This window comes from Musca vetustissima, unplaced genomic scaffold (assembly GCF_032173495.1).
Source record: "Musca vetustissima isolate MV318-11 ecotype Yass unplaced genomic scaffold, APGP_CSIRO_Mvet_v1 utg6509, whole genome shotgun sequence".
Taxonomy (NCBI): Eukaryota; Metazoa; Arthropoda; class Insecta; order Diptera; family Muscidae; genus Musca; species Musca vetustissima.
The window spans coordinates 172,864-196,798 of NW_026877974.1; the positions used below are offsets into that span (position 1 = coordinate 172,864).

General features: G+C 34.9%; 5 protein-coding genes across 5 annotated transcripts in view; 4 read left to right on the top strand and 1 right to left on the bottom strand.

Moving 5' to 3' along the window:
• Positions 1-23,935, top strand: part of LOC133322735 (DNA-directed RNA polymerase I subunit RPA12) — a 97,159-nt gene that overhangs the window by 53,885 nt on the left and 19,339 nt on the right. The gene's annotated exons all lie outside the window — the stretch shown is intronic.
• Positions 761-3,922, top strand: LOC133322740 (protein VAC14 homolog). Its single transcript, XM_061531701.1, has 9 exons — positions 761-858; positions 935-1,658; positions 1,730-2,056; positions 2,622-2,745; positions 2,811-2,919; positions 2,982-3,278; positions 3,344-3,423; positions 3,556-3,718; positions 3,784-3,922. Exons 1-9 carry the CDS (start codon positions 761-763, stop codon positions 3,920-3,922), a joined length of 2,061 nt encoding a protein of 686 aa, XP_061387685.1.
• LOC133322739 (GTP-binding protein 2) lies at positions 14,573-18,641 on the top strand. The gene is made up of 2 exons (XM_061531700.1): positions 14,573-16,132; positions 18,326-18,641. Exons 1-2 carry the CDS (start codon positions 14,573-14,575, stop codon positions 18,599-18,601), a joined length of 1,836 nt encoding a protein of 611 aa, XP_061387684.1. The 3' UTR covers positions 18,602-18,641.
• LOC133322754 (evolutionarily conserved signaling intermediate in Toll pathway, mitochondrial) lies at positions 19,397-21,638 on the bottom strand. Its single transcript, XM_061531716.1, has 2 exons — positions 20,618-21,638; positions 19,397-19,725 (listed from the first exon to the last, which is right to left on the bottom strand). The coding sequence occupies exons 1-2, from the start codon at positions 21,636-21,638 to the stop codon at positions 19,397-19,399; spliced, it is 1,350 nt and encodes a 449-aa protein (XP_061387700.1).
• LOC133322755 (serine--tRNA synthetase-like protein Slimp) lies at positions 22,484-23,899 on the top strand. The gene has a single exon (XM_061531717.1). The coding sequence runs from the start codon at positions 22,484-22,486 to the stop codon at positions 23,897-23,899; it is 1,416 nt and encodes a 471-aa protein (XP_061387701.1).

The window sequence follows — 23,935 nt, forward strand, 5'->3', positions numbered from 1 at the left end:
GTTAAATAAAAAAAATATATTTTAAGCTAAATTAGTCAACTTTAGGTTAAAAAAAAACCGCCCGAAACAAACAAATATACATATTGATTGATTCAATATTTTTCTTTCCAATTGTATACATATATACAATACAATTAGTTTCTTTATTAATGGGGAGATAAAAAAATGGACACAAAGATACTAAAACGGATCCAAAGCCTATACTGGGGGTGCATTTTTTAAAGAATGTTTTTCTAGGCCTATCCAAGGCGGGGATTTTTTAAAGAATATTTTTTCAAGGCCTATCCAAGGCGTGGATTTTTTAAACAATATTTTTTCAACGCCTATCAAAGGCATGGATTTATAAAGAATTATTTTTCAAGGCCTATACAAGGCGTGTATAGGCCAATACAAGGCGTGGATTTATAACAATTAATTTTTTAAAGATTTTTTAACAAATCACAACTCATTTCCATTTATTTTTCGCTTGTGGTGAATAACGCCAACCGTTTACGTCGTGTATTAGGTTAATAGCCAACTGTCAACATAACAGCTGTTTTATCTTACATACCCTCGTACTACAACAACACGTCAATTTATCAGTGACTAAACAATCAGAGAATTGAATGAAGAAAAAAAACAAGAAATCCTCTGTGATTAATGGATATTTGATAAACAAAATCACTTGTTCTTTTTATCAATTATTCTCTCAACATTAATAAATAATTAACATTTACAATAGTCGAACATTAAAAGGCAATAGGAAGTAAAACGAAAAAACATGGAAAGTGTTTATGCCCCGTTGAGTGAATCCTGTGCCAAGGCACTGGGAGATAAAGTTTATGAGAAACGGAAATTGGCCTCGCAGGAAATAGAAAAGTGGGTGGAACGATATACACATACATTTGTATTTTAATTGATATTAAATATTTCCATTTTTTTTATTTTTTTCTAGAATGGTTACCGAATTCAATGCCAAAAATAATTCCGCACAAATACGCAAACTAATTGAAGTGCTGTCAAATGATTTTGCCTCATCGAGAGATGCAAATAAACGCAAGGGTGGATTAATTGGATTGGCTGCCACCAGCTTGGGTCTGGGCAAAGATTCCTCCAAATATGTTAGTGAACTTGTTACTCCGATTTTAAATTGTCTTAGCGATCAGGATTTGAGGGTTCGATATTTTGCCTGTGAATCGCTGTATAATGTGGTTAAGGTGGCACGTTCTTCGATTATACCATTTTTCCCAGATTTATTTAGCGCCTTAAGTCGCCTTGTCGCCGATTCCGATCAAATGGTTAAAGACGGCAGTGAATTGTTGGATAGAATGCTAAAAGACATTGTAACGGAATCATCGCAAAATTTCAATTTGGAAGCATTTATACCACTACTGAAGGAACGTATTTATGTTAAAAATTCATATGTACGACAATATGTTATCTCTTGGATATCGATATTGAATGCCGTGCCCGAAATCAATATGGTTACATATTTGACAGATATTATCGATGGCCTGTTTACCATGCTCGAGGATAATACCCAGGAAATACAGAGAATGTGTGAGACAACATTGACACAATTTTTAAAATCCATACGTAATGATTCGAGTTCGGTGCGTATGGAGGATACAATTAATATTTTAATCACACATGCCCAATCACCAAATGAGTTGATAAAGGTATGTTATTTTTATTTTATTTTTTACAAAATTGGTCATTTGAAAATAATTCTTGTTCTTGTTTCCTGCAGTCTACTGCCATAACATGGATACGGGAATTTGTTATTATATTTGGTTCACAAGTTTTACCCTATGCCAGTGGTATTTTTACAGCCATCCTACCCTGTCTGGAGTATAATAATGATAATATGAAAAACATAAAAGAATGTGCCGTTTCGGTCAACAAATCGATGATGAAATTGGTGTCCTCCAAAGAACATAAATCACAAAATATTGAACAATTAGATTTACGATCGATAATGGCAGTTTTATCACAATATTTAACACACAATTCGGTACAAACCAAAGTTGCGGTATTGGAATGGATACATCATTTGATTATACATTTTCCCAATGAGGTAAGATATTCAGTAAATTTAGTTTTTTTTTAAGTGGAGAGGAGAAACGTATTTTCAAAAGAAAGAACAAGAAAAACGCGAGCGTGAGCAAATCGAGATATTCATTTAGTCAGAATGGAGTCCGGAAATTTTACCAACGAGTAAAACACACAATCGAAGGCTTTGGTGCAGGCACATCATCCAGTAGAGATTAAAAAGGAAACCTGGTGACAGATATAGACAGCGTGTCGAGGATCTGAAGGAAACATTTTGCAAATGACGGTATAGATGGTATACCACCTAGCCAATATGAGGTCTGAATAGCAATTAATCGTCTGAAGTATCATAAAGCAGCAGGTGCCGAACTATTCAAGGCCGGTACACTGATCAGGAGCATGATTTAGTCAACGATTTTATATACCTTTGTACCGCCATATACAAAACTAATGACATCAGTTTTGAAATCCGAAATATATTATAATATAAATATGCGTAGGCTCCTGATAGATTTTCGGTATTCTGAATGGTTGAATTGAACTAAACGACGTAGTTATGTATTAAATGCATGTTATAAACTTTTTTTCAGATGTCAAACCATTCCAGCCAATTGGGTAATAATTTGCTAAATATTTTATCGGATAATTCCGATGAGGTTGTATTGCGGTGTATATCGGTTTTAGCGGAAATTGTCAACTCACAACATTCGAAAGGTAAGTTATTGATTGCTATGAAAAATTTAGATCTGTTATAAAATCTATCTCAATTTCCTTTGCAGAAACAACCGACTTCAATAAGGCCCATTATAGGAAATTCCTTTTAAGTCTTGTTAACCTATTTAGTGAAGACAAAAGCATTTTGGATTATAGAGCCAGTCTGATAATCAGGTAAGAATATTACTAAAATTAAACAATTTCAATATTAATATGTTATTCTTTTCGCTTTCTAGACAACTATGTGTCTTATTAAATGCTGAATATATTTATTTAACATTTGCCGAAATCATTATCGAAGAGGTTAGCAATTTAAAATTTGCATCACTTTTGGTACGACTTTTAAACAGTATTCTAATGACATCATCCGAACTGTTTGAATTGCGTACCACGTTGAGAGATATTTCAAATCCCAATTCGGCCAACTTATTTAAGACACTCTATTTAAGTTGGGCCCATTGTCCGGTGTCGACAATATCTATATGTTTGTTATCACAAAGTTATCAACATGTATCACAATTGGTGAATCTGTTGTAAGTGATATATGTTTCTTTTCATTACAATTTGAGGTCATTAATATTTAATTTCTTTTTCATAGTGCTGAAATAGAAATAACTTTGGAGCTACTAACAGAATTGGATAAATTAGTGCAATTAATAGAAACACCCATATTTGCGTGTAAGTATTAATGTTGTAATAATTGTTCAGTTCCCCAACCTGCTGTTCAATTATTCAAAATATCGTCGATTTTCTTTTATTGCAATTGAAAAGTTTTACCATTGTTTTACTCTGTTTCATTTTTCTTTTTAGCTCTTCGCTTAACATTGGTCTCCAAAGACAATAATTGCGCAGATGCCCAATATTTGGCCCATGCTTTGTTCGGTATTCTCATGCTGCTACCTCAGACCGATGCTTTCAATATGTTGAAAAATCGTTTACAATGTATACCAAACTATTGGGGACAACAGCCAATGTAAGGTTTTTTATTCAATATTAGTAATAATTTAAATTTTATAATAAATTTGTTTTGTATTTCAGCAGTGAAAAATATTCCCTACAATACAAGAGTAATATAAATTTTGTCGAACTATTGGAACACTTTAAGAAAGTCCAAAGAACTCATCGTGAACAACGTATGACACAGCGTAAACGTAGTGTATTAGTTAATGATATTTAAGCAAAACAAACGCGAAATGTGTATTTGGCTTGCAAATTCATAAACAAAAAATAAATGTTTTTTATTTATAATGTTTTTATACATGTTTGTATCTTTAAGTTAAGCTGTGATGCTAATCAAAAATAAATCTATTATTTACTTAGGTAAATTGAAATTATATATGTCTCTTTCCCTTTACAAAAGTTGAAATTTTTGTTCATTGTACTGAATTAAGAATGTGTATTAGATTTTGTTCAACCCGATTGGCTCTCGGGTATATTTCAGCCGTTTTCATGCTTTAAATACTCAAATTATTATTATTGCGATTGCAAAGGCATTTTGTACAGCGTACCGAATTTTAAATGGTGCTTAAAATACTCAACATTTGTCCTATTTATCGCTAATAATTGCGAAATTTAATACTATAAGCGATATGTCGTTATAAACGATATCAAATAAAGGACAGGACATTTCTAGGGACTTTGGATACAACCGTTATAAACGATTTCATAAACAACCAAATCGCTTATAACGAAGGTCAATGGAGCAGCGAAATTAATAGCTATAAATGATATTCGTTATAAACCATAACAAATAAGTTTGCCCGATTGCCAGTAAGTTCCCCTTGATCATTCTATCTAATTCGTGACTTTCCCCTTCTGCATGTGCCATCACCATCAGCTTGGTCTTCTCGCATTTACTGCAAGACCCACTTTGGCAGACTCCTTCTCAATTTGTTCAAAGGTTGATATTACCGATTGCAATGTTCGAACTATCAAATCGATGTCATCGGCGTAGAAGAAAAACATGAGTTGTTTGGTGTACAGAGAGCCATATTTGTTCACTTTTGCCTCTCGTAAACCTTTTCAAGCAGGATGCTAAAAACGAACACGTCAGACTGGCACATTGTCTGAATCCTCGTTCGGTACTGAAGGACTCTGAAAGGACCTCTCGAATTTTAACTGCTGACCTTGTACCAGTTAAAGTTATCCTGCATAGCCGTATTAATTTGGCAGGAATGCCGAACGCAAACATGGCTTTAAATACCTCTGAACAGATAGTGCTGTCGAATGCGGCTTTATAGTCGACGAATAGGTGAAATCTATCGATGCGTTTTTCGTGAGTCTTTTCCATTATTTGGCGCAGAGTGAAAATCTGGTCAATGGTGGATTTGATCAGATCCAATAATGTCATTGTCCATTCGCTTCAGTCATTCACACAAAACGCTGGATATCACTCTATGTGCGTTTGGAAGGAGACTTATTCCTCTATAGTTGGCACATATCGTCTTGTCTCCTTTTTTGTGCACGGGAAACAGAATGCTGAAGTTCTAAATATTGGGCATGCATTCCTCTAGCCAAATTGTACTAATCAGCTGGTGCATGCTCCTGATCAGCGTCTGACCACCGGCCTTGAATAGTTCGGCTGGTAATCCGTCGGCTGCTGCTGCTGCTTCATTATTCTTCAGCCGGTTAATTTCATACAGTCATTTTATACCGCCATTTCTTATTAATTCTGGGGTATCGCTGTCTTTATCTGTCAGCAGGTTTTCTTCTCCATCTCGACAGGAGGATGTACCTGCACCAAAGCCTTCGGTATGGTGTTTTACACATAACCTGAAAATTAAACATTTTAAATAGTTTCTTTGCTATGTTTCAATTCGATCTTTTTTAATATATTTGAAAGTACGACTCGTATTTCTTTTTGTGTTTTAAGTTATTGGCCCGCCTCCCGTTTGTCGAGTATTAACAGCGCCACCACCAAAAGTACTGCTCGTTCTTGCTTACGTTCCACTTTTGATGAATAAAAAACGCCCGTTATTATTTAACTTTTCAAATCCCTTCCAATCATATGGTAGTCCAACAATACCAATCCCACATCACTAAAAGTAATCAGTAATTGATAAACAATTACTTTGTAGCATATGGAATAATCGATTACTTAAAGTTGAATACCGTCTGTTTCAGCAATGCAGTTCTCTTGCAGTTCCATCCCACTTTATTGGTAAATATTTCTCTGGACTACGAGGGCAGTTCGGAAAGTTTTTAGCCTAGCACTTCCATACCTGTTAAATTTTATTTCGATCTGGCAACTCCTTCATATAGGAACAGGAGTTCAATAAAGACGCATACGCAGTTTTTTATGATGGACAAATTAGAAATGCGGGCTTTCATTATAAAAAATTGCGGATGGGTTTTTCTGAACACTTGTTTCTATATGAAGGAGTTGCCAGATCGAAACAAAATTTAACATGCAGAGATGGAAATTTACAAAACACTTAACTTTTTTTCTGTTTATACCGCGCTTTTTGTGCTAGGCTAAGAACTTTCCGAACTGCCCTCGTACTTTGAGTTCTTCGTTCTTCTCCCCCATTCTTTAGCATGTGGAACGATTTTCAATTTGTATTGGTTGCGAACAACCCTGTGAAACCAAATCCAACAAATATACAACATTTACATTTCAGATTGCATCAGTTTCTGGTTTCGAGAGTTAAAAGTGCGTGCAGTTGTTGTTGGCAGTTGTGACATTGTTTGCATTTAGTGTTTATCCAGATTTTGAAGTGAAGAACCAACCCAAAAACAACAAATAAATAAAAACAAGCAAAATAATATTGAACTATTCCAGGGCTTTCAATGCCCGCTCTTCTCCCTCCGATAAAGTCGGATAAAGAACTTGTTAGCTGTTAAGAAACTAGGACAACAAATCTGCTAGACAACAAGAAGACTGAACACCAGAATAGATAGTGAAGAATTTCACAATCTAAGGTAAATAAAATAAAAAAAAAAAACACATTATTAGATCGGGGTTTTGCCAAGTATTGAACATTGATTTCAGATTTCATCAGTTTCTGTTTCGAGTTAAAAGTGTAGTTGTTGGCAGTGGCATTGTTTGCATTTGGTGTTCACCCAAAATTTTGAAGTGAAGAAACCCAAAAGCAACAAATAAAGTAATATTGAACTATTTCAGGGCTTTCAATGTCCACTTCCCAAAATAGGCTAGACAAAATGAAGGCTGAACACAAGAATAGATTGTAAAGAATTTCACAATCGAAAGTTAATACACATATTATCATTATTAGATTGGGGTTTTACCAAGAATAATTGATAAGCTTGGAAGGCTATCTTAATACAAGTTCTTTGGTACATGTGTTTGTGGGTAACATGTTTTTGGCGGACGCTCTATGCTCCCAAGTTTGCAATGCACCTGGCTAATATTCTGTTTGTCTGCATTTATTTGACTCAATTAATATTCCAAATACCGTTTTGAATAAGCACACCACCAGCGTGATGAATGTTCTGTTTTTTTACAATATCTAGTTTTAAGAATTATTATCACTGTCCCTTTTAGTTTCTGCAAACGCAGCAATTGTCTTTGTATGTACGTCTAGGATGCTCAGGTTTTTCTAAAATTTTTTCCAGAGGTAGATATTTTTAGCCTATTTATATATATATATATATATATATATCTGCTTATTTGACTCGGAAGTTCTACGGATCCGGTTAATACAAAATAGATATGAAACCGTTTCGGAACCCGATTTTTTCTTGAAAATCTACCTAAAAGTCGAACTTGGGTCCATTAAAGTCCCTCATCGATCACGACTCAAATCATAGACTACAATTTGCCCTTTACAAAATGGTATATGCGCGCTAATTTGTTACCGAATGTGGGAAATATTTAAAAATGTATTAACAAATTATTTTATTTTCTCAGAAAACTGAATATGTCAGAACAACTAAACAGTCCACACATTAAGATGCCTAAGATGCATAAGATGCCTTGGTATTATTATTGACGATAAGCTAACATTTGATAGTCATATTGATAATGTAGTCACCCATACACATTTAACATTACGACAACTTTATAACACGGATTTAATTCTACCCCGCAATATAAAGTTACAACTGGTGCACTCACTAATAATGTCTCATATACTGTACTGCATTGAAATATTCTCTGGCACAACCAAAACAAATATGAAAAGGATTAAGCTATCGATTCACAGAGTTGTTCGTTATCTTTTTTCGCTTAAAAAATTTGACCATGTTAGCACTAAAGTTAAAGAATTTCTTGGTTGTCATTTTTGGAGATTTATAGACTGTAGAACATTAATGCTGTTTTATAATGCTACTAAAAATCAAAGTCCTGATTTTCTACTACAAATGTTTCCATTCTGTCGGTCAAGCAGAACAAACCAATTAATTGTTCCAAGAGCTATCGGTCAAATGAATAAATCATTTCAGGTACGAATTGCCAGAACTTTCAATAAGCTCCCGCATTCCCTAAAGCAATTTTCATTATCAAGCAGCACATATAAATTAAAAATAATAGACCACTACGGTTCCACTTAATTATCTGTACTCTATAAATATGATTTATAATGAACCCTTTCCGCAATACCTTCGAAATGGAAAATCGGGTATGCTTAAATTGATTTTATGTCTAAAATATCTAAACAAATTATAATATTATTTACTAATGTTTTTGGAGTAGTTCTCAATTTTTCTACCTAAACTAAAGTATGTCATTTTTTTTATAATATACAAATTTAAATTCTTATATTTTATACAATGCTGTTTATTACTAAATATTGAATATGTGATATTAATACACTTACTTGAGTAGTTAGCCACTTGCCAAATATTGAAATATATTATTATTTTTAGAATAATACCTTCTAAGATATCATTAAGAAATCTTGTTAAATGGAGTAGTATAGTTTGCAATTTAAATGAAATCGGCCTTAATGGCTTCAAATTGCATTTTTGGAATAAATAAATAAATAAATAATATCGACCATTAATTTTATTTGAGTACCATTTAGTACCAAATTTCATGATTATAAAGGTTCAACCAAATCCAAATTTTACCAAATATAGTTCCATTTAGCACACATTATTTCCATAAGTACCCTCTTCAACCATCAACCATCCAACAAAACTTCCTGCATACCCCGACCCTACACCCCCACAATGATTCCAAATTCTAATTTCAGGATTCCAACTCTTTGGTTCACTCACAATTTAAATTGCACTAATCCTACATCCTCGCACCGATCCTAAATCAAAATGTTAGGATTCCAACACTATCGGTTCACCCACAATTTAAATTGTACTAACTTTAGTACACTTAGTACAAATTTCTAAAACTTCATACATACAAATTTAGTACAAGTAGTACCGATTTCCAAAACTTCCTACATATCTCAATCTTACACGCCAACAATGATCCTGACTCCAAATTTCATGGTTTTAGCTCTATTGGTTCACATAGTATTCAAATTTTACCAAATTAGTACCATTTAGTACCCATAGGTATACATTTCTTTAACAGAATTCTGATCTCGATGCACCACCCCTTCTGTGATCCTGACTCCAAATTTTATTGTTCCAGCTCTATCGGTTTACCCAAATCCAAATTGTAGTAATTATAGTAAGATTTAGTACTTTTCGTATACATAACTACGAACTACGATTCCAGACCGATTAGTACCTCCAAATTAAATTTGTACCAAATATAGTACTATTCGTGCACATGAGTACACGCTTGCAAAATAATCTCCTTAAATAGACCCTACACCACGACCCTAATTCGCATTTCAAATTTCAAGTTTTTAGCTCTATCCATTCACATGCTACGAAATTGTACCAAATTTTGTACATTTTAGTAATTTTCGCATACTTATAGTTCAATTATCCAAGAAACCCTATGCTATATATATTCTACACTTCATCAGTGACCCTAATTTAAAATTTAAGAGTTCTAGCTCTACAGATTCGCCAAATACAAATGATATCACATTTAGTACTTTTTGTACCGTTGTAGTACGAATTTCTAAAACCCAGATTTATCAGTCACCTTTGGACCAAGAGTGACCCTCAACCAAATATTCAAGATTCTAACTTCAGCCGTTTCGTCTGGGCGTTGATGAATCGTTAAGTCAGTCAATCAGTCAGTCACTTTACTCTTGTATTAGTATAGATATTGTCAATGACACCATATACCTAAAATACAATCAATTCAAATCTTTTGAATTGAGGTAATATAGTATAGTATATCTCTCGAAGTAAACATTCAAAACACAGATACAAATGTCTTCTTATTTTAACCCCTCTTTCTAATTTGTTGAAATTTTCTCATAATTATCGAAAACATTTAAATTTGTTGCACAGTGTTATTTTATTTTAACATATGGCTAACTGAACAAACAGCCTCTTTTATAAATATGTCAATCTATATACATAGGTACGTAAATATGTATGGAACCTCCAAGAAATAATTTCGATTGTAGAAAAGGTATCAACAATGAATACAAATAGTTTTTCAGCCACCAAAACAAAATTCGATTCAATTCATTAAAAAAAAAATCCCCATAAGTATGTATGAGAGATTATGTGCACTGAATATGTACTATATACATACATATGTATATACATATTTCTTTTTATTTAGCTCTTCTGTGTTTTGATTATATTATTTTGTTGATAAACAAATCGTAGTCTGTTTTGAACTTTTTTGTTTTCATTTTTTTATTTATTTTTGATTATTTCTGCTCTGTGCTTGCTTGCGCGTTGTGGCTGCCTGGCTGGCTGACGTAAAACACAATTCAAAATAAAAAAGAGGCCTGCTGCCGCCTGCCCCAAAGATAAAAACAAAAAGAATTGTGTTAAACATTAAGAGAATGTATATGTAGATAAAATGTTTATACGTGAATTGCCAAAAATCTTTTCTATTAACAAGGATTTTGAGAGATTAATACCAAAGAGTTTTAGAAAAAATCGTGACGACGTTCTTTTAGAAATTAGAAGGGCAGGCAATCGTGATATCGTAGATTCTGTTAAGGTGTATTAGTTGTTTGGATCCGTTACATATTCAGTATGCTCTACAGTATATCTGTTTGTATCAAACCTTGGTATCACACAACAGCAGAATGAGTCCGTACTTATTTTTTATATTAATGTCCGTCTTTGGTGTTTTAATTCACGATAGAGCTTTGAAATTTTACCCACATATTGCTAATATTCTTGGATTTGTTTGGTATTGAATTGGCATATCCTCCATCTAACGGTACCACCTCATTTTTTCGCATTTTCCAAATGAAGAAACTGTAATTTGACATTGCCTGTTCTTGGGGGGAGGGTTAACAATTTGGCCCTCGATTTTCTATTATTATGGATTATAAATCGTGCGGATACGCATATTTTTCAAGATTCAGTTTGACTTTAGGTTAAGAAGTAACTGAAATATGACAATTTTGACTATTGGTGTCGCGGACAGTCAGCTGGTTCAAAGCGAACCAGCGCCGACTGCGAGAGAGGACGACCTTGCGTCGATCTTTGGTAACATAAATGAAAATATAACCTGGCAAATTGAATATTCAGGCTAATTGAGGAATATGGCAGCTTTCCAAAGTCAGATAAGAATCGACAGGGCACGTCAAATATTTTAGCTGTGGCTTGTGGAGGCACAGAGGTTAAAAGTGAGTGTTTGCGCATCACTGTTGACATATGGGGGACGTCAAATATGTTAGCTGTGTGTGGGCTCCTCCGAAGCGGAACACGTCGTAGATACGTGAGTTTAGATAAAAGTGAATGCACCAAAGCCACTTTGCAACTCTCGATGACGGCTCCTGCACCCAAAAGTACCAAGCAGCAAAAAAAAAAAAAAAAAAAAAAAAATATTGATAGAAAAGCTTTATCGAAGAGCTATTTTTATTTCCAGCGTACCGTAGATAAGGACCACAGAGAAGCAATTCAGTTCGATAAAGAAGCTCCTAAAGTTCGAGAGAAAGAACTATCCCCACAAACTCTCTAGGGATCGACCGAATTCCTACATGGGACCAAAGACCGGAGTTGTGTCAGCATCGGTGACTAAGATGGAAGTTTTTCTAACTGAAATAAAATCAGTCACAATGCCTATAGAAATGAGGAGGATAAGATCGACGGAGAAACAGCAACTAGAGGCAACGAAGCTTTCATTGAGAAAAGCAGCTTAGCCCGAGGTTTCGCATGTTCTAGTGACAGTCAGGAAGGATAGTGGGAAGGCTGTCATTGGGAATACAAAAGTCTTATCTATTGACAAAGGCGGCTTTAATAGCGGATAAAGAAGGAAGTGGGAAGACAACCATGGTGAAGACGAAAGTCCAATCTAGCGGCAAGTCACAGCAACCTTCGAAGCCCGCTGCTAAAGAAACGACATCTCGACAGATGGTACCAGATGACCACCGAGTAGCCATAATTGACAAAACTGACCCTGATGGTAGGATCAGTAAAAGTCATCTGAAGATTATAATTTTAACGCGCGCGGTTGATCGTGATCGGTTGCACAAAGAACCCAAGGTCATAAATTGCGGAGTCCACCGACTACCATATTAGGTTAGGAAATGGCCTTGAACCTCTTGGGGAGGGTGGAATTCTAGCGACTGTTTCCGTGAATGAGATCCCTAGATCCCAAGTCCTATGATGGGACTAGTCGGTCCATCACTGTTCAAAAACTTGTAAATTGTATATGAAACGTACAGAGTATCCGATTAGGTCCATCTATTGTAATCCGTAATCGGAAATCTATTAGACAATTTCTTCTGGTAACTTCCCCCAAAAGTCAGGATAAGTGTATACTACATATGACATAGGCTGATGAGGGTTCATATCTATCGGTATTTGTGTTTTAATTTCAATGAAATATTCATGAATAGCTTTAGGTTGGATAAAAAATCAATTTTTTGGACCCGATAATCCCGCTCTCTAATTACTGATTGCAAATCAATGTACATTCCGATTATATTAATAATCATATATAAGAAAACCAGTCCTGCCATACCCCGGAGTAGGGTATAAAATGTTCGGCCCCAAACCATAATAACGCAATTTTGTCTATCTCTCCCGCTCACAAGCGTATTTCTTCGAAGAACTGTCACTTTTTTGCCTATTCTTTTGCGTATGTTGTTTTTTGTTATTGTTCTCTTGTTGTGCTATGCCTCTTCGGGTTATTGCTGCTTAGTATATATTTTCTTTTTGTTTTTGCCCAGCCATTTGATGATTTGCTATGCAGACCCGACCAACAACATAAGCACCAGCAAAGTTTAGTATTGGCTTGGCACAGCTGCTGGTTAGTAAAGCAACTACAACAGGGGGAAAAATAAACAAAAAGTGTTTCGATTGTTTGGTGGTCTTTTTTTGTTAAACAACAATTTGGTGTATTTTATTATACAACAACAATAACAACAAACATTTGTTATTATATCAGTGGTGATTGTTTTGGTAGAGTTTAAGCCCTGGTTTTTGTGGGCAAATTAAGTAACAAACAATTCTGGTTTGAAGAATGAAGAGTGTTTTTTTATTTTTCGGACCTCAAATTAGAAACAAAGGCCGTCTCTCTTTGATTTTGGTGTGTTCCCTTTTATTTCATTTTTTAGTTATTTGTGCAATAGAAAATCGAAATACCATATTTTATTATTTCCTGGAGATTTTGTACTCCTTGTTTTAAATATATATAAAACTGTCTGTATGTATATTAATGTATAATGCGCTGATGACTACGAAACTGTATGTGATATGTATGTTGTGAGCAAAACAGAAATGATAAAAATGTGTATCTCTTTCAAGGTCATTGCAAATGAAAAGAATAAAACAAAAAAAGAAATCACCTTGTTTTCTGCTTTCTATGCTGCGCCGCCAAGCAGGGGAAACAAGACAACAAAAAGAACAATTCCTTTGTTTTGGTTTGGGAAATACCAATGGAGCAGACAAGAGAAAGAGAGGAGGGAGGTTGGTCAACACAGTTTTGAAAATTTTTTATATATCTTTGTTGGGATTAGAGGGAAAAGTCTTTCTAGTCACAAATATTTCGATAAAAATGCTATCAATCCTAGAAAAAAAAAATATTGTACTGTCCAACTCGTTTTATAGATTATGACGATGTTAACCAAAAGTCCCGATAAGACCTCTGTCCTTAATTTGATATTGATTATAACAACTATAGCTAATTGCGAAAATTTTCACCGGATTTCTTATCGTCGTTAGAAGTGATTTAGAATGTAAATAAAGGTGGAGTTTAATATCAAGGTTTTGGAACCAATAAATTTTACAAAATCCCACAAATAATATGAAGATTTCCTATAGAAAACCTTATTCAGCCAGGCTGAATTGAAGATTTCCTATAGAAAACCTTATTCAGACAGGCTGAATTGAAGATTTCCTATAGAAAACCTTATTCATCCAGGCTGAATTGAAGATTTCCTATAGAAAACCTTATTCAGCCAGGCTGAATTGAAGATTTCCTATAGAAAACCTTATTCAGACAGGCTGAATTGAAGATTTCCTATAGAAAACCTTATTCAGCCAGGCTGAATTGAAGATTTTCTATAGAAAACCTAATTCAGCCAGGCTGAATTGAAGATTTCCTATAGAAAACCTTATTCAGCCAGGCTGAATTGAAGATTTTCTATAGAAAACCTAATTCAGCCAGCCTGAATTGAAGCTTTTCTATAGAAAACCTTATTCAGCCAGACTGAATTGGAGATTCCCAACCCAAAACCTTATCCAGGCAAGCTGAATTAAAGATTTTCTAACCAAATCTTTATTCAGCCAGGCTGAATTAAAGTTTACCCATAGAAAACCTTGTCCAAATAATTTTTTCATTTTCCAGACTACAACAAAAATAACAAATATGGACTCCTTTCTAAGCCTCTTCGATCCCAATCAACCCGATGATGGTTTCGATGAAGAACCAGACATACGAAATAATAACATTTCTTCTTCCGGCTATTCATCACAAAGTGGCCAACAAAGTACCAATTCCACATCGGGCAGTGGCAGCAGTAGCAGTGACAGTGAATTAGATGGCAAAAACAATAAAATCATAATTGATTTTGATCAGGGAATGCTGCCGCCCGAACCTCAACTGGGCAATATTGAATACAAACTGAAGCTAATAAATCCCTCGAAACAGCGTTTTGAACATTTGGTAACGCAAATGAAATGGCGGCTACGCGAAGGCCACGGTGAGGCGATCTATGAAATTGGTGTCTCCGATTCGGGACATTTGCACGGCCTCAATGAGAAAGACATGAACGCCTCTTTGTGTACACTAAAACAAATGGCCCATAAATTGGGTGCCAGCACTTCGGTACTGCGACGGAAATATGTGGCAGGACGCAGATCGGTGGCTGAGGTATTGGTACGAAAAATACCCGATGATCAACACAACATTGAGGTACGTGTAGCGGTATTGGGTGGTGCTGATGCTGGTAAATCAACACTACTCGGCGTACTTACACAGGGTGAATTCGACAATGGACGGGGGCGAGCGCGTCTGAATATGTTCCGACACATGCATGAAATACAATCGGGACGCACCTCATGTATATCTCACGAAACCCTGGGTTTCGATACCCAGGGTAATATCATCAACTATAAATACAATGAAATGATGACGGCCGAAGAGATCAGTGATCGCTCAACAAAATTGGTAACCTTCATGGATTTGGCTGGACATCGGCGGTACATGCGTACAACAGTACAAGCCCTATCGGGCTACTCACCCCATTATGCCATGCTAGTTGTCTCTGCAGGTGGTGGCTTCAATGGTACCAGCCAGGAACATTTGTCTATAGTGCGTGCCCTTGATATGCCCTTCTTTGTTGTTATCACCAAAACTGATATTACATCGCCCGACCAGACAATACAGGAACTCAAGAATCTACTAACAAACATTGGCTGCCGCAAGGTACCCTTCGTTGTCACCAATACCGATGAAGTTATTTCAGCTGGCTCAAATCAATTATCCGAAAATATTGTACCGATATTTTGTGTCTCGAATGTAACCGGCTCTGGATTAAATCTAGTTACACGATTCCTCTACGTTCTCTCGCCCAGTGTTAGTAATTCGGAAAAGGAACGTTTGGAACAGGAATCATGTGAATTTCACATAGATGAAATATTTCGAGTGTCGGAGGTGGGTCCTGTAGTCGGTGGTCTATTGGTTAAGGGGGTACTAACCGAAAATATGTCGATGAAAATTGGTCCATTGCCATGTGGTAGTTTTCATTCGGTTACCGTACACACAATACATCGTAATAAGGCACCATGTCGTGTGGTAAGAGCGGGACAGAGTGCTTCGCTGTCATTTACACCAAATCAACAGTTGCCGGCGCTAAGGAGTGGCATGGTGCTGTTGGCCGACACAGGAAATCCCGATGATGAACCATATGGAACGTTGTTCTTTCAGGTGAGTGGAGGAAGTTAAAAAATTAATAATTTTGAAAAATAAAAATAGGGAATTTTTGATATTACAGAGAGGAGGAAGAATATCTAATTTCTCCAGTAAGATAACCAGGCGCCTGTAAAATATAATTGTTTCCTATTAGAATATTAATTGGTCTCCTATTAGAAGGTCAATTAGTGTCCTATTAGAAGAGTAATAGGGTTCTTATTAGAAGACCACTAGGTGCCCTATTAGAAGAGCAATTGATCTGCTATTAGAAAAACCATTGGTCTTTTATTGGAATACCGATTGGTCTCCTATAAGAATACCTAAATACAAAATAACATATCGGTTCCCTATAAGGCTGACGTCAGAGTGCGCGCGAGAAGCGATGCTATGATATGCCGCTAGGCGACGCTATAAACCTCTGCGTGTGTTTTCTTATGGCATAGCGCAAAAGCTGTCAGAGTGGATGCTACGCTACAAGCGAGACAAAGCTAGTGCAAGCGATAAAGCGTGTTGTGCAATGGTTTATAGCAAGAGCTCGCGTTGGCTCTGTTTGAGTTTCTTTGTTTATTATTTTTATTTACCGTTATTGATCGGTTTTTGGCATCGTTCTTTTGCATCTTATCGAATTTTATTTTTTTGTGAACTCATGCCCAAATTTAAATAAATAATAATAAAATAATTTGAAAAAAAAATACGGGAAATCGATGCAGAAATATTTGTTAATTTGTTGAATTTTTATTTAAAAATTACTTTGAAAATATTTTGCGATATGAAAAATTCTTCGTCTGAATTCTTCTTGAGTCAATAAAGACCAGTTTACAACAGAAAAGGCGATGTAAACCAAGAACACGCTTTGCTCTCTATAGCACTCACTCTGACATACTATAGCATTGAAGTAGCATGAACTATTATAGCATGTAGTATCGCATCGGTTCTCGCTTGCACTCTGACGTCAGCCTAAGAAGATCAATAGGTCTTTAATTAGAAAAACAATTGGACGCCCATTAGAAGAGCAATTAGTCTGCTATTAGAAAAACAATTTGTCTCCTATTAAAAGAGAAATTGGTCTCCAATAAGAAGATCTAATAGAACTCCTATTCGAAGACTTAATGGTCTCCTATAAGAATACCTAAATGTAAAATAAACAATCCGAATTGGTCTCCTATTAGAGGAGAATTTGTTCTCCAATAAGAAAATCCAATAGAACTCTTATTAGAAGACTTAATGGTCTCCTATAAGAATACCTAAATGTAAAATAATCTATTCGTTTCCTATAAGAAAATCAATAGGTCTCATATTAGAAGAACAATTGGACTCCTATTAAAAGAGCAATATATCTCTTATTAGAATACCCACAGGTATTATATTAGAAAAGAAATTGGTCTCCTATTAGAATCTAATTGGTCTGCTATTAGAAAAGTAATTGGTTTTCTAGTAGAAGAGCAACCGTTCTCTTATTAGAATATCAGTTGGTGTCCTATTAGAAAAGCAATTGGGCTATAGTATGATGTTAGGAAAAAATACACCTATTAGAATATCAAATGGTCTCCTAAAAAAGACCTAATTGGTCTCCCATTAGAAAAGTAATTGGTCTCCAATAAGAAGACCGGTCTGCTATAGGAAGACCTAAATTTCCTAGAACAATTATTGGTCTCCTACAATAAGATCTAATTGATCTGCTTTTAGCACAATAATTGGTATCCTATTAGAATATCAATTGGTTTAATTTAAGAATACCTAATAGGATGTCTTCTATAAGAAGCCAAATAAGAAAACCTAAATGGTCTCCTATAAGAAGCCTTTTGGGTCTCCTATAAGAAGGCTTTTAAGTTAATTTAATTTTTATTCAACAATGACATGTATACAAAGGTCTAGAATACCTATTGGTCTCCTATAAGAAGACTTTTTAAAAGAGGCCTATAGGTCTTCTTATAAGAAGCCATAATAGTCTCTTATAAGAAGACCTATTGATCTTTTATTGGGATAGCAATTGATCTCTAATAAGAAGGTCAATTGGTCTCTTAAAAGAAGAGGTCTTCTTTGGTCCCTCATTGAAATAGCCAATGGGCTCCTGTAAGAGGGAGTATATTAAGACCTATTGTTCCCCTATTACTCTCCTATAAGAACACAGATTTTGGAATTATTTGCTGACTTACTGTTCTTCATTAATTTTTATTAAAATTTGTTTTTCTTTCATTCTCATTCCAGGCCAAAGTATCGGTATTATTTCATGCTACAGCTATATATGTTGGATTCCAGACTACCGTACACATTGGTAGTATAAGACAAACGGCCATAATACGTGGCATTATGGGAGGTGAGAAAATCGGCACAAATGACAGTGCATCAGTAATGTTTCAATTTGTTGGACATCCGGAATATGTACGGCCCGGTATGCGAGTATTGTTTCGTGAGGGCTCGAATAAAGGTATAGGTGTGGTGACACAAGTATTTCCCCTAAATAAGACGCTAAATAATTGTTAAGCTACCAAAAAGCCGAAATCCGTTGCCGTTAATCATTTAAGTTTTACTATAAAATAGAGCACGAGAGAGAGAGAGAACTTCGTGATTCTGTATTATTAATCCACAAATTGTACCTCAAATGATATTGTAGGACATATGTACGTACGTTCGTTTTGACTTATTACCAATATAATTGTAATATTTAAAATATAGCTAACTAGAGAATTATGACTTGAGTTTCAGTTTCAACTGTGATTTCTGTTTATTTCAGTTTTTTAGTTAAGCCATAAAGAGTTTTGAAATTATTTAATTTAAGTTTGTTTTTTTGTAACTATTTTTTTTATTCTGACGTTAAATGAATTGAATTCATTAAGCTATCCTATGTACATCCCAAGGATATATATAAAATAATATTGATCTGTTTTATTTTTTGGGGGGGATTTTGAAAATGCCCTCCTCTAACACTGTCCCTTTTTTAATACATTTAATTCTTGAGCCATTACAGATGTACTTAAACAACAAGTATTTAATGTCTTAAACAAATATCAACAATTACATAGCAAATATGTATGACAAACTGTATTTATCAATTCTAATTTTTTTGTTTTGGGAATCTGCTATTGTTTTCCTTTGTGTTCAATTTAAAAATAAAATAAAAAACAACTCTGTAAAATATAACTTGTATGTAAATGGAAAAAAATAAATAAATAATAAATTAATAACAAAAACAAAACAGAAAATTAACAATTCGTATTTTTTTATTTATTATTTTAACATTATTCTTATTGGGGTTGTTGTTGTTGTTAAAATATTCTACTATCTTTGGGATTTTTCTGTCGTTGTTGAAGTTGTTTCCCTTGTCATTGGAGTATCATCATCATCTTCTGCATTTCCTTCAATTTGTATTGCTTTCTCGCCAACATTTGAATGGAAGCGAAATAGTACAGGTATCTCGCCTAGGGATGGATTACCATTTGCTTCCAACAGACGTATCCATGATAACAGAGAATCTTTGGTAGATGTTCCCGTTGCACAAATTGCAAATATTGTACCATCGTCTTGTTGATGTACTGATCTCACCTTACCCACTTGATGGGGTTTTCGTGGAACCTTACCAAAGAAAGGTACATTTAGGTGGGTAACATCTGGAAAAAAAAATTAATAAATAAATTACTTTTTATTTTTATATAACCTAATTTTTGTATACCCTAATTATAAAAGATCTCATTTTATTTTATAAAAATAATTTTTAAGGTCTGACTCCAGGGTATTAAAAATTGCATAGGCCTTCACTAAGCGGAGATTTAATTTCTGAAAAGCTACTTTTTTTCTATAAAAAAATCCTCAGTCTCGGAAAAGTGATTTTTTATTAGAAAAAAATCTCAGTCCCTGAAGAAAAAATTGTTCAGTCACTGAGGAGTTATTTTCTATAGAAGGCAAATTCCACCTGAGGAATGATTTATTTCTATAGAAATCCTCAGTATAAAGCACGAAAAAAAAATTCTCAAAACCCTGAGGAATAACTTTTTTCGTAGAAAAATTCCTCAGTTCCCTGAGGAATATTCCTCCATTCTCTGAAGAATGATTTTTTATAGGAAAAAAGTTAGGTTAATTTTTAGCTAAAGAAAAAATATTCTGTCCCTGATGAAAAAAATTCAGTTGAAGAATGATTTTTTCTGTAGGAAAAAAAACCTACCCTGAGGAATAATTTTTTCTATAGAAAAAAAAAAATTATCAGTCCCATGAGGAATGTTTTTTTTTCTTAGGGAAAATTCTTATTCCCTTAGGTGTGAATTTCTTCCTATAGAAAAAATTCCTCAACCCCTTAGCTGTAATTTTTTCTAAAGAAAAAATCTTTTGTCCCTATAGAAGTGATAGTCCCCAGTCCCTGAAAAGTGATACTTTTCTATAGAAAAAATTCCTCAGTTATATTTTTCTACAGAAAAACAAATTCCTTAGTCTTTGAGAATTGATTTTTTTTCTATAAAAAATTATCTCAGTCCTTCTTGATATTTAATTTTCTTTTTACACACTCACCATCATCATCGATATGTTGATTTCGAAGTGTATTTAAAAATTCCACATCCGGATCAGCACGTAATGTAAAATAATTTATGGTACGATTTCTCAACCAAATCATAAATGGCCCCTCAATGTAGACAGCCTTATTGCGGGGATGTTCTTTAAGTAATTGTGATTGATCCGGACTCATACCACTAACAATCCATGTTTGATCCAAAGCATCTTTAACATCCTTCGTATCAAATATACTAATCTGTGAACGTGCATCTACGGTGCACATACGTTCTACAGCTAATTTGGCCACAGTTAAGGTATCATCCGGCACCGGATTAGGTAGAGGCCATGGTGAGGCATTCTTAAATTTAGGCATCCAATACATCATACGCCAATATTTACGTAATGGATGACCCTGTTTACCGAAAATATTCAATAACATCGCCTCCATTTCGTAATCGGGCATAACACCCAAATCTTCCATTTGTTCTAGTAAATCTATAATACATTGTTGTTGTTTGGGATAATGCATAAATTCCGCTTGGAATATATTTTTCGGTATCATCTTGCCCTTGGGCATAACATTAATCAGCGCCTTGTACACTTCCAAATCATGTTCGACACCAAATTCGGACATGTGTTTCATGGCAGCATAAATGAATTCGACATGATTGCGTCGATGTACATCCCGTTCGGAAAATATATTTACCATACTAAGATAAACATCTTTGGTTTTTTCCGATGCTGAGGCGAAGGGATTTTTGACAGCAGGTACGAAAGATTTTATGGGTGGTCGTTTACTGCGATGTTGACCTTTTGATTTATTCGAACTTGGTTCATCGTTCTCGAAATCTTGTTCGCCATTAGGATTATCGGTTTGTTTTTTATTTTGTTGTTGCTGGTGTGTTTTGGTACAATAACTTTTGGCCAAATTTGTTAATGTAACACCACCGCCAATGCCAGCATTAGAATTTGTGGTGGCAGCAAGAAATCTCTGTTGCGGGCAATTGTTCCGAACAAGTATCTGTAGCCTTCTTATCATATTTACTGCAAAATAAAATTATTATTCAGCTTATATTTAATTATTTTAATTCAAAATTATACCCCTCCGAAGTACTAGACTAGATCCCAAACGAAGAAAAAAAAATCAGTTGCAAAACATTTTCCGTTAACAGCTGTTTTGCCGCTAAATCATATGGCATGAATTAAATGGCAGAGCAGAACAAATGGTTAGTAAAACGTAACGTAGTCAGGGTTTCCAATTAATTTCCGAAAGACTTGTGAATGTTGCTGCAAGAACGCTTATGCCTGTGGCCACAAAGGAAAACACTATTTTCAAAGTCGATTGATTCTTGGTGCCAACATCTGTTTTTTTGAATGAATTTCTGTGAATAACCTCTTTTTTGAAATACAAATATTAAAAGAAAATCAAATATAAAAAATTTAGGCTAATATCTTTCAAGGTTTCTATTATTTTATATTCATTTTTCTTACTTTTTCTATAATAGTCGCTTGGCGCCAAATTTATGTTAAGTGTAGTAATGACACATATGTTATTACTTTGACTGATTACTTTACTCATAGTTTGTGACAGAGAGGCAGCCAAATTGCCTCTCACAGCTGTTTTTGTTTTGATTACGCTTGACGCTTGGCGCCACAATTGTGTGAGCGCATTGATGACTCTTACGTTGCTACTTTGACTAATTACGTTACTCGCACTCTCTGATTATCCACCGAGAGCTCACCCAATCCTCTCTCTCACAGCTGTTTTTGTTTTGATTACGAGAAAAAAACTGACTGCCAACCGGTGGAATTTCAAGTCCTGTGGAATTTCTGAATAAAACATTCTTCGAAATGCATAAAATACCAAGGATAATAACAACAACAATGCACATCTCAAAGAATATACCCCGCCATCATGCCATCTACGCCACACAGAGGCGTCAAGTGTCCGCCTTATATATAACTGGTGACAAAGCTCGAGAGAATTATGTGACCATACAACCATACCTTGATTTTAAAGGTACATTTGAAAATATGGAACAATTACAGCATTCGATAAAGAAAAGGAATTTGGCAATTGATTTAAATAAAGTCCAACAAATGTTTGAAAATTATACAAATAAAGCCAAGGAAATAGATAAGGTGGAACAAGAACGGGAACTAATTGCCAAGCAGCTGAAAGATATGGGTAAAGTGAAAGATAACAACAACACGGAGCTAATGAATCAATTAAAAGACAAAGGCAAGGAGTTGAGAAATAAACTGAAATCCCTTAAAACCGATTTCTATCCCATTGAAGATGAATTCTGCCAGGCGTTTCTACATTTACCCAATCTCTTGGATCGACAGTGCCCCGAGGGTGAACATGAAAGGATTTTATATCGCAGTAAGTTAAATGATGACCAATCCGCCACCACTCAATCACATTTGCAACAAAGCGATCAAATCAATTTCATTGATAACTCACGGTATTATCTAATGAAAGAGGCGGCGAAATTCGATTTATATTGTACCGATGCTTTGGTAAAATATTTCCTGCAAAAAGAAAAATTCATACAAACCTGTAATCCAGATTTTGTACGGTGTGTCCTGCTGGAGGCAAATGCTACACCATTGGATCTGTATCACAAGGTGGAGGAACAACATTTACAAAATAAACTAAATTCGGCATATCTTACGGGTGGTGGGGCATTTGAAAGTTTCCTTGGGGCGGTAACAAAATTATGTGTCTATCCTTCGGTTATACCATTGAGGTATATCTGTAGTGGTAGATTATATGAAAAATCATGTGAAGCCGTGGAACAATCACTCTATACTGCCACCCAAACAAATGCTGTCCAAACATTTGTGGCCTGTGAAAATGCCCAACAGAGTGAGGAACATATGGATGCAATTTTAAATCGTTGTGTTGATTTTTATAAGACATTTGATAATCTACATTTTCGAGTGGTGTATGCAAAGGCTGCTGATTTAATGCCTTCGGAAAGTTTGCGTGCCCAAATTGAAGTCTATTCACCCCATCAAAAACGTTATATTTGTGTGGGCCGCTTAAGCAACTATAGCGACTATGTTAGTAAACGGATATTGTTTACAATGCGCGAACAAAAGGATTACAGATTTCTGCATTTAATTGGTGGTCCAATATTGTATACCACACGCCTTATTGCCGCCCTTATTGAGTGTCAACAGCCGTTGGATTATAAGAAGTTGATGCAGAATTTAAAATTGAAATCTGCAGGTGGATCTGCCACCGACTCTAGTAATAAAATGTTTGAAGAATTCCAATCGTTGTTTAAATAAAACCCAAGGCAAAAAAAAAAAAAAAACACCACTTTA

Coding starts and splice junctions, on each gene's coding strand:
- LOC133322740 (XM_061531701.1), top strand. CDS start 761: ATGGAAAGTGTTTATGCCCCGTTGAGTGAATCCTGTGCCAAGGCACTG. Junction 1,659..1,729: donor CACCAAATGAGTTGATAAAG/GTATGTTATTTT, acceptor TGTTTCCTGCAG/TCTACTGCCATAACATGGAT. Junction 3,279..3,343: donor TCACAATTGGTGAATCTGTT/GTAAGTGATATA, acceptor TCTTTTTCATAG/TGCTGAAATAGAAATAACTT.
- LOC133322739 (XM_061531700.1), top strand. CDS start 14,573: ATGGACTCCTTTCTAAGCCTCTTCGATCCCAATCAACCCGATGATGGT. Junction 16,133..18,325: donor ATGGAACGTTGTTCTTTCAG/GTGAGTGGAGGA, acceptor TTCTCATTCCAG/GCCAAAGTATCGGTATTATT.
- LOC133322754 (XM_061531716.1), bottom strand. CDS start 21,638: ATGATAAGAAGGCTACAGATACTTGTTCGGAACAATTGCCCGCAACAG. Junction 19,726..20,617: donor TCAACATATCGATGATGATG/GTGAGTGTGTAA, acceptor TTTTTTTTCCAG/ATGTTACCCACCTAAATGTA.
- LOC133322755 (XM_061531717.1), top strand. CDS start 22,484: ATGCACATCTCAAAGAATATACCCCGCCATCATGCCATCTACGCCACA.